The following is a 10,482-nucleotide window of genomic DNA, read 5'->3' as shown; positions in this document are numbered from 1 at the left end:
CCTAGGGACCTCCCTGGCGGTCCAGTGGTTAAGACTCCCCACTTCCACTGCAGGAGGCGCGGGTTCGATCACTGGTGGGGGAACTAAGACCCTGCGTGTCGTGTGACAAAAAACAAAAAAACAAAAAAAAAAAACAGAGCCTAACTTCCAGAGACTGCCAGTGAGTGAGGGGAGTGACTGACCGCTCTCTGTCCCCTGACACACTCATCTCAGGGCCCTTCACTGCCACTGTCCTGACATCCCCATCATCACCACTACCAGTCACCGAGCTTTGCAAGGTACCACACCAGCACTTCACATGCACTAGTGTGTTGATTTCTCCAACTGCCTTTGAAAGTAAATACAGTTTCCCCCCCAATTTACAGATAATGAAACTGAGGCTCAGTGATATGTAGTGATGTGCTGTGACGGCTAATGTTATGTCTCAACTCGACTGTGCCACAGAGTGCCCAGACATTTGGTCAAACATTATTCTGAGTGTGTCTGTGAGGGTCTTTCTGGAAGACATTAACATTTGAATGCAGACTTAGGAAAGCAGATTACCTTCCCCAAGGAGGGTGGGCCCCATCCAATCAGTTGAAGGCCTGAATAGAATAAAAGGTTCTGACCGTCCCTGACTGCTTTCCAGAGGGGACATCAGACTTGAAGTGAACTATCTGCTCCTCCGGAGCCTCGAGCCTGCCAGCGTTTGGAATCGCACCGTCGGCTCTCCTGGATCTCCAGCTTGCTGACTGTAGATCTTGGGACCTGTCAGCTCCCATAATCACATGAGCCAATTCCTCATAATAAATCTCTTTCTGTATATACACATCCTATTGGATCTCTTTCTCTGGAAAACCCTGACTAATACACTTGCCAAAGCTACACAGCTACTCTTTCCTCATTCTGCCAGTCCTTTTACCCACCCTCCTCTCTGCACGCCTCACCTTGTCCCTGGAGCCTTTCCTGCCTGAGCCCCCTCACCTATCTTATCTCACATCCAGACACTGGCCAGTCCTTGCCTCCTCGTACCTCCCTGAATCCTTACACGGCCATTCTCATTGCAACTCTGACCCTGAGTCCTACACACATCTGGGTGGTCCTGTCAGGGAGCAAGGATCTCAGCCCCAACAAATGAGGCTGTGTGGAATGAATTCTCCCATCCTATGCCACTACTCCTGATGACCCAGATGGAATCATTCAGTCATGCCACACCTGTGTGACTGTCCCCACGCCAGGCCGATGTCCTACCAAGGGGGACAAGTCACAATCCTGGCCCTCCAGGAACTCAGGAGGAAATGGACCAGAAGTTGCCCCTGGGTGAGAAAACACAACCAATGGTATGAAAAAGTGGCATCAGGTTTTGCAGAGGCCAGAAGGGGCCAGGATGGAAGCCACTGCTGTCATCCCAGAAAGATGCCTGTGGCCTGGAATAGAAAGTGACACATTCAGAGTAAAGAGGAGTCCCAAGCCCTGCTCTCAGCAAGCTGGGAGGTGACTGGGCACCAGTGGAAAACCAAGACAACTGCAGAGAGCACACAACAGCAACCTGACGAGATGGACAAGGAGGGGGCTTGGCAATTCCAGGAAGAAGCGGGGCTGCAGGGAATTTTGCTGGGGAGGTTTCCTGGAGGAGGAGACAGAAAAGAGTTGGAGAAAGCGGTCTCACTGAGGGCTGAGGGTGGGGACTGAGAGTTCTGAGGCAGGACAGGCCAGGACAGAGGGAGCTGACTTCTCAGCCAGAGTCATGGCCGGCCAGTCAAACAGGCGAGGCGAGGCCCTCTGAGGCACATCCGCAGCAAAGGCTTTGTGGAGGGACCTCGAAGGCCAACCCAAGACCTTGGGAGTAGGCAGCTGGCTTCGCACGGCGAGTGTGGCCTCGGACGGCCCCGCCCCATCCTAGTGCGCCCAGGGGAGAGCCGAGCCCTGAAGCTGGCCCTGCAGGCCACCCCCAACCACTCCAGAGCTGACCCCAGTGCGTCACAGGGAGTGACTCAAGCCTCTGCAGCAACAATGAGTGGGACTGACGTCAGGCTGGGGGCCCCTGACAGTGGCCGGCTTGGCTGTGTAGCCAGCACCCTGCCCGCTGACCCTCTAATCCGAGCCAAGCCACAGGGGCCGTGAGGACCAGCTGTCCCCTCTGACATCTGCCCCCTGGGATCCTGGGCAGGGGTTGCTCCACCTCCCACCCTTTCTGGATGTCACTCCCAGCCCCACCTCTTCCCAGGCAGAGGAAATGGCTGGGCGGATGAGAGAGTGGCAGAGAGCATGAGGAAGAGGTGGCTCCCAGCCCAGTCTCATCAGGCAGCCTCTAGACCTGGGCTGGGTGGGAGGTGGCACATCTGCTGCCCTTTCCCCTGGGACACATGGGGCTCTGTCCTTCTGTGATGGGGAAGGGTAGTGTGTCTCTTTCTCTGAGAAGATCTACGTGTTTGTCTCTCTGGCCAAGCTGGGGTGGTGCTTTATTTCTGTGTCCTGCCGGGGTAAGGGGTCAATCTCTCCTTCCTGCGAGGTCTGTGCCTCTGTTCCTTTGGGAGGTGTGTGCATATCTGTTGTTCTTTGGGGCAGAGGATTCTGCGAGGCTATCCTTGCAAAAGAAGGATAGCTGTTTACCCACCCTTGGTAAGGGAGTCTCTCCACCTACTCCTGGGGGGCTGCTTTTCTGTCCCAGGTTTCCTATCGGGTGGGGTCACCTCTGTAGCTATCCTCGTGGTACCCCAGTTACCTGGGATGGGGTCCAGGTCTGCTGCTTGGGCTACCCCAAGGCTGGGCTCCCCGGGCGGCCCTTTCCCTCTGATGTTCCTTGACTAGGGCAGCGGTGGTCAGCACCCTGCCCGCCCGGCTCACAGCTGGGCACTGCTCCCTGCTAACGCAGCACGTACCGAGACAGGCCCCCCCTGCACTCCCCTCCCCAGCCCAGCTGCCACCCCCGGCCCTCACAGCCCAGCTGGCATGATTTATGGTCCTGAGCCGGCACCTGGGTGAGACCTTGAGGAGACCTCAAGTGGCCCCCCCGGCCTGGCAGGGTCAGGGCCCAGCAGGAGGCAAAAGGAAACCAGGGTGGTGGGCAGGATGGCCGGAGCATGGGCCTAGGGGTGGGGGACGGGAGGCAGACGCCAAGGCCAGAGCCTCCAGGACCCCAGAGCCTTCAGAGTCCAGCTGGGGACCCTGGAATGTGCCTCCCGCCCTCAGAATGTCCCTGGCTGTGTGGGGAAGGGGATATTGAGGGAGTGGAGGGGGGTTTCCTCAGCCTTGCACTCCTTCCTGCCCTTCCCACAGGGGGCTGGACGTTTCCGAGTCCCACTAGGCAGCCTAGGCCTTACCCAATCAGCCCCCAGCCCGGGGGCCAGGGCAGGGTTGGCAGCGGTCTGAGCCTGAAGCAGAGAGAAGCAGCGGTTTGGGGCTCCAGGGAGAGCAGAGCAGCCGCCGGCTGAGCTGTGGGGCTGCAAGGCCAGGCCCAGACAGGGAGGCAAGGCGGACGGACGGAGGCGCACCCCTTCAGCCTCACGTTCTGAGAAGGCCCAGCAGCCCTGGGTCACTGCTAAAGTCAGGGGCTCGGTGGGGCTGGGGCTCATCCAGATTTAAGCTAAAACACGCTGGGAATCCTCAGACCCAACTCTCACGTGAGGGGACCCAGCACTGCCCTCAACCAGAACAGGCCCAACACAGCTGCCTCATGGCCACGAAGGACATCAGTAGACCTGCAGACTGTCCAGCCACCACACAGCAGCCTCCCACCTCTGACAGGCTCTCACAGGCTTCCCTCTGCAGCCACAGAGCCGGCTACCACCCAGCCCGGCGCATGGACACTCAGAGCAACCGTGCGGCATCGTACAGCTCAAGTACCGGCTGGTTGCCTGTGACCTTCAGAAGCTTCTTTACTTCCTTGAGGCCGACCCTCACCACCTAGCTCCACAACCACGTCTGGGTGTAGCACAGTTTCCCCCATCCCAGGCCCCAGTGAAGGGCCATCGGCCCCTGCTCAGAGCCTAGACCTCAGAGCTATGGCCCCAGTCACCGAGCCACCCCCAGACTGGGGAGGGGGCCAGGGCCTCTGGGCACAGGGCCCTGCGTGGGTGGGGTGCTGGGAGACAGGGAGGTAGGCTTCCTGGGTCTCCTGTGAGGACAAACAGCGGGATTTGAGGCCTTGGAAAATCCCGCCTGGGATTCCAGGCCCTGCCGGCGTCACTGCCTTTTGACTATTGTCCCCGACGGAAACGGCCCAGCCCCCGGGCCTCAGGGACAGAGCGGCCATTGTGAGGCCCCACCAGGCTCAATGCCCCCTTGTTCGCCCTCCTGGCCCCTAGCAAGACTCAGAGGCCAGTTCTTCCAGTTGCTGGTTAGAAAGAAAAGGCCTGCCTGCAGGCTCCAGCCCTTGGGCGGGGCAGGGCGGGGCAGGGCTGGAGAAATCAGCCCCCCACCCTGTACCCCAATCGCCAGAGTCCTGGAAAGGAGCCACCATCCATGGAGCTTCTTTCATTTACAAGGACAGGGAGATCTAGTGGTTAAGTAGCTAGACCCATGCAACTCAGCCACTTAGAAGTCAAGTGACCTTGGGAAAGTCATTTCCTTCCCTCTGAAATGAATTCTCCTTTTTGGTAAAAACAGTAGCTATTACTTATTGGGTGCCTGCTACACGGCAGGCACTGTTGGAAACACTGTATACATTCATTCATGTAATCACTATTAGCAACTTTGTGAAATAGGTACAACTAATTTCCCCATTTATAGGTGAAAACACTGAGGCACAGAAAGGTAAAGTGACTTGCCCAAAATTGCACAGCTAGGAAGAGCTGGAGCCAAGATTTAAAGCCGGGTGGTCTGGTTCCGGAGTCCTCGCTCTTTACTCCTCTGCTGTGTTGCGCGCTTTCCTTACAGTGTGGTACCGAGGGCTAGAAGTAACAAATATCATGTGAAAGGAACTCGGTGGATGATAAAGCATAATATGTGGTAGCTACTGTCATCACTATGGGGTCTAGATATCTATAGGGACCAAGATTCTCCACTGCCCCGGCCCATTCCCGACACCTGGCCCCTCCTCGAACACCTTTTGCTTTCCCCAAGGGCCTGCCACATCTGTCTTTGCCAAAGAGTGATTCAAAGGGAGAGGGACTCAGCCCAGCCACAGCTGGTGGGGGACTTCCCAGCAAGCTCTGCTCCTAACCAGAGTACTGCCACCAGACTCACCTCCGCGTGGAACAGACAGGAAACCAAGGCTCAGTGAGGAAGAGGGGCTTCTCAGAGAGCAGCGTGGAGCTGGGGTAGGGCTGAGAACAGAAGCAGATCTCCCAACCACCCCACCCCTAGCCCCACCTTGCCCAGTGCTGGTGCTGTGACACAGGCTCACTCACGAGCTCTGGCAGGGGTGCCAGGGATGCACGCTTGGAAGTCTGCACACTGCTGGCCGTGGCAGTCATCATGCACAGGGCCCAGGACTCCCCAGCCCACCCCACATGGACCCTTCAGAACAGAACCTGGGCGAGAGCAGGTGGCTGGGGACTCCTTGGGGAACCTGCAGACGGGCTGGAGCACCAGGGAAGGCCCTTGATTCGGTCCTACTGCAGAGCAGAGCCCTATTTTGTTTGACTTCCATCCAGCAGGGGCTGCCCTCATCCAGCCAGTTCCCAGGGGCTGTGGAGGTAGAGGTTCAGGGGTCCTGGGCCAAGGGCCCTGCTGGGTCATGAGGCTGGAAGGGCACTGAGAGCAGGGAAAGGGGCCGGACCCCTCGTGGCTACCTTGGGCCTCGGGTTAGGGTCAGGCTACGTTCATGTTTCTCAAAAGAGTAGCCTCCAGGCCTCCAGCCTCACAAACACCTGGGTGCTGGGTAAAAGTAGAGCTCCATGAGCCCCACCCCGTCAAATCAGAGTCTTTGGGGTAGAGCCTAGGAATTTGTTGTGTTTTTTTTAAAAAAGAATCAATTTTATTTATTTTTGGTTGCATTGGGTCTTTGTTGCTGCATGCAGGCTTTCTCTAGTTGTGGCAAGTGGGGGCTACTCTTCGTTGCAGTGCGCGGGCTTCTCATTGCGGTGGCTTCTCTTGTTGCAGAGCACAGGCTCTAGGCGCGCAGGCTTCAGTAGTTGTGGCACGCGAGCTCAGTAGTTGTGGCACGCAGGCTCAGTAGTGTGGCGCACGGGCTTAGTTGCTCCGCGGCATGTGGGATCTTCCCCGACCAGGGATCGAACCCGTGTCCCCTGCGTTGGCAGGCGGATGCTTAACCACTGCGCCGCCAGGGAAGTCCCTAGGAATTTACATTTTAAGCCAGCTAAGCATATGATGGGCTTGGGGGAATGGAGAACCTATGTGGGGGTATTTGGGCACAGGTAGGGAACTCAGAACAGTTTCCTTGCCAAGAGGGTGCTAGACACGTGGGGAGAAATATTGAAAAGGAGGATAGGAAGAAAACTTACACTGAGTAATGATAGCTGCTATCACCATCCTGAGCTGCCTTGTACCCAGCCCTATGGTGAGCACCACACCCACACTCTCGCAATCCCAGCAGCCAGGTGAGGTGGGGAATGCCCTCCTCCCTGTGTTACAGATGTGGAAGCCAAATCAGAGGCCATCACCCCAGGTTAGGAACTTACAGCCAAAGCCCGTACTCTTATCCCTGGATGAATCAGCCTCCAGGCGCAGGCCCCATCCACGAGCTAGGCCTGCTTCCCAGGAGCTTTCTCCTTGTCGGAAACTAGTCTCAGTGCTTTGCGTAACAACCCCACGAAGCAGCTGCGATTATTTCCACCTTTTACAAATGAGTAAACTGAGGCCAGTAAGCTCAGGTTGGTAACATCCAAGATTTACGGGTGCCACCCCTGCCTCTCATGCCATTCTGGGGATGGGTGGTATGGGGGGAGGGTGTCAGAGAGAGACAGGATCCTAGCTTCAGCTACACATCTATTTTTTATTCAATATATTAAATATATTAATCAGAAAAGACACATACTATAAATCCAGGAAAATACACAAATATAAATGTCAGAATCTGTCACTTGTCTTCCTTCCAGAGTGAGTCTATGTACACGTGGGAGGAGGGCGGGAAGAGAGAGCAAGTAGGAGGAGGCTGGTGGGGGCCCGTCCCTCCCTCCCAAACCCCACTCCCACCTCAACCTCTTCCTTCCTGTATTTACAGCAGCATTCGGCTTATTTACAGCATGGCGGTATGTGTGTTAAAAACGGTTTTATCTTACAAAAACATAAAGACCAGGGCTGGGCTCGGGGGTAAGACAAATAGTAAGGGTCACCCCTGTGAACGCATCCCCCTCCCCCGGGGCAGGAACTCCCTGCCGACCTCCCAGAGCAGGTGGCGGGGAGGGGCGGCCAGTCTGCAGCTCAGGCCCAGGCTGAGAGGTGGTGCTCCAGGGGTCCGTGGGCCGCGGGCTAAAGGCACGTGGGGTGGCGTATGAGCGTGCATACAGAGGGCACGCGTGTTCCCGGGCTGGGGTCAGAAGGGCAGCGTGTCCATAAAGATCTTCTCGACGATGGGCGGAGGGGGCACCAAGTCCTCCAGCTTGAGGCAGAATATACGCTGCAGGCCCTGGGTGCACAGGGTCCGCAGCTCGGGCAGCTTGCCCAGCAGGCGTGACAGGCAGCTGGCGGGCTGAGGCTCGCCTGCCTCGGCCGAGACGTGCTCCTTCAGGCAGCTGGCGATGCGGTTCTGCAGCTCCTCTACCCTGCAAGGCTCCTGCAGCCCGTGCCGGTCTGCGGGGGAGGCGCAGGATTAGCTGCACAGCTGAGGAGCAGACGCCCCTCTCCCCGGCCTCTCCCAGGTCTCTGGAACGGCCGCCAGTGACCAGGCCCCACAGCCCTCTGCACTGTGCAAAAGCACAGGAGCCCGCTTCTGAGCCCCAGCAGAAGCCTAGCAAGGCAGCAACGTTCATTATCCTCATCTTCCAAGTGACACAGTGAGGCCCAGAGAGGTTAAATGACTTGCCTAAGGTCGCAAAAAGGAAATAAAACCCTACGCAGGTTTTCTGACGAGGCCAGTGTTGCTTTTGGTTTTTTCCCCCCTAGACTGTGAGAAACCCTGAGTTTGAGCAGCAGTGTTTCAGAGGCCACCTCCAGGGAAAGCAGGCCTCAAAACCCACCACACTCTCTCTGCAGCCTAGAGTGCCTCAGATTTTGTCCTACAGTTTTTTTGCCCTATGTAGCTTTGTGAAATTTCAGTTAAAAAAATTAAGTGAAAAAGAGGTGGGGGCAGATTCTGGTGCTTTAAAAAATAAAGAGACCCGAAAACCTCCGCATTTAATGCCAAAAACTCCATCCTGCATAATTATATTTACATAAAGTACCCAACAAGCACAGCTAATCTGTGCTATTAGCAGTCGGGGTGGCAGCCACCTTTTGGGGAACTGATGACAGGAAGGGGGCACAAGAAGGGGTTCTGGTGTCCCGGTCATGTCTGTTTCTCTTTTTTTTTTTTTTTTTTTTTTTTTTTTTTTTTTTTGGTTTCCTGATTTATGTCTGTTGCCTAAGACCTTGCTACTTGTTCCTTTCATGTCTATTTTGACAGAGTTGGGACCAGTATTAAATTGCCTTGGAGTGAATTTTGGGGCTCTGGCATGCCTGATGGAACAGAGGACTGCTTTTTCTTTGCCCGCACACTGGCACACCTTCCCCTCATACCAACTACCCAATATGGCATCAGAAATTCGTTCTATAATTCATCTTGTCTCTTGGGTTATCACCAAGGCTACCACAGGTTAATTAGTTGTAAAACTAGTTAGTGCTTCAGGAAGTTAGGTCTTCCCATACAAAGGGACATAAAAAGGGAGCATCGATTTCCAGAATGCTCACTTCTAAAAGCATCTTCACAGAAATCCAAAAGCCCATTAATTGAGCAATCTTCTTTTTCAGATACGGAAAACAATGTTATCACACCCTGTTCGCATGTTATCATTCCTTTTTCGGCAAATGCCAAAGTGTAGAACCAGACGGTTTGACAAATGAGTAGGATCATGGAGAACACTGAGGGGGATGATTAAGGGAGTGGAATCACTGATATATGAGAGAAGCTTTTGAAAAATCTAATTATGAAGCAACCCAGCCAAACGATTAGTGTGCTGAGAAAGTGCAGATGTACTTCTGGTTTGCACTTAGAAGCAGAGAGGGTTAGGAGCAAAATGAATTTTTCCTGTGGTACGTGGGCCTCTCACTGCTGCGGCCTCTCCCGTTGTGGAGCACAGGCTCCAGACGCGCAGGCTCAGCGGCCATGGCTCATGGGCCCAGCCGCTCCGCGGCATGTGGGATCCTCCCGGACCGGGGCACGAACCCGTGTCCCCTGCATCGGCAGGCGGACTCTCAACCACTGCGCCACCAGGGAAGACCACGTCTGTTTCTTGATCTAGGTGCTGTTTATGTGCACATGCTCCGTTTGTAAAAACTTCCTGTGTGCAACACGATTAAGATTTTAAAAACAAACCCAAACTTTAGGCCACACATGACACCTACATGACCAGGATCTGTGGTCCTCTGGGATAACTCACAGGCTGGCTTGGTTTGCAGTCAGCCACAGCTGGGCCTGGAGCCTGGCTCTGCCACCTGCCAGCTGTGTTGCCCTGAGCTATGCTTACCCCTCTCTGCATCTAATCATCCTCGCTCCACAAGGTGGGGGCCCAGGAAGCGCCAGATGCCCGCCCATCCAGGGCCAGGCCCTCAGGCCCTCCCCATCTCCCCAGGTCTGTGGAGCTAGCCACCCACCTGTGACAAGGACGAGCGCAGAGAGGCAGGCAAAGGCAGGGACGTCGACAACCAAGCTGTGCAGGGAGCGAGAGAAGGCCAGGATGCTGTCGATCCAGTCCCCAAAGCCGCGGGCACACTGCAGCCGGTGCAGCACCAGGCCCGAGCAGAAGATGAGCTTCCCCTCAGCCGGCTTAGACCTGGTGGGCAGGGATGCAGACACTAGTCAGAGGGGCTTGAGGGCAGGGCGGCAGGGTGAGGGGTGAGCGGACAGCTGGAAGCTCACCGGTAGGCCAGGCGGAGGATGAAGAGCTCCAGGAAGGCCGACTCCAGCAGCAGGTCCTGGTCCCCGGGGGACAGCTCGGCAAAGCCGGGGATCTTCTCAGCCCACTTGCGGATAACCTCCAGGGAACCCGAAAGCAGGTCGTAGAACTGCTGCACGTCCCCGGCGTCCTCCTTCCCGAAGTGGGGCAGCACCAGCTCCTGGAACTAGGAAGCGGCCTGGCGGGGTCAGACCCCAGGAAAAGTCCCGCACCAAGGCCGCCATGTACAGCCATGACGCGCCCTCCCTCGGATGCCAGATCCCGGGGGTGAGAGTGGAGCTGAGATTCCGCCCACACTTGCTTGCCAACTCTCACATATTAACCCAGGGCCACAGCTGCTGGAAGGAGCACGTTTTTCTAATTGGCCACTGCCCAAAGGGGTACATTTTCCCATCTGGTCAGCCTGGGGGGGCCTCCTCTCTTTTCAATTTGTGGAACTGGGGGTTGGGGCGGGGGGCTTTTCTAAAGTGCAGGAGGGCTTCCCTGGTGGCGCAGTGCTTGAGAGTCC

At 56.1% G+C, this 10,482-nt stretch overlaps 1 protein-coding gene across 4 annotated transcripts in view; it reads right to left on the bottom strand.

The window, feature by feature from the left end:
- Window positions 1-6,854: 6,854 nt before the first annotated feature.
- The window catches only part of NR4A1 (nuclear receptor subfamily 4 group A member 1), an 18,564-nt gene continuing 14,936 nt past the window's right edge, over window positions 6,855-10,482 (bottom strand). For 3 of the 4 annotated variants that reach the window (XM_007452339.1, XM_007452336.1, XM_007452338.1), the window contains 3 exons: window positions 9,938-10,140; window positions 9,673-9,851; window positions 6,855-7,674 (listed from right to left, as the gene is read on the bottom strand). In XM_007452339.1, coding sequence (XP_007452401.1) covers window positions 7,418-7,674; window positions 9,673-9,851; window positions 9,938-10,140 — 639 coding nt within the window. In that variant the 3' untranslated portion in view covers window positions 6,855-7,417. The remainder of the gene's footprint in view (window positions 7,675-9,672; window positions 9,852-9,937; window positions 10,141-10,482) is intronic. The other variant, XM_007452337.1, reaches the window with a different exon arrangement.

Source organism: Lipotes vexillifer, unplaced genomic scaffold (assembly GCF_000442215.2).
Source record: "Lipotes vexillifer unplaced genomic scaffold, Lipotes_vexillifer_v1.1 scaffold422, whole genome shotgun sequence".
NCBI lineage: Eukaryota > Metazoa > Chordata > Mammalia > Artiodactyla > Lipotidae > Lipotes > Lipotes vexillifer.
The sequence above is the reverse complement of the archived record's forward strand: the minus strand, read 5'-3'. Positions and strand labels throughout refer to the sequence as shown.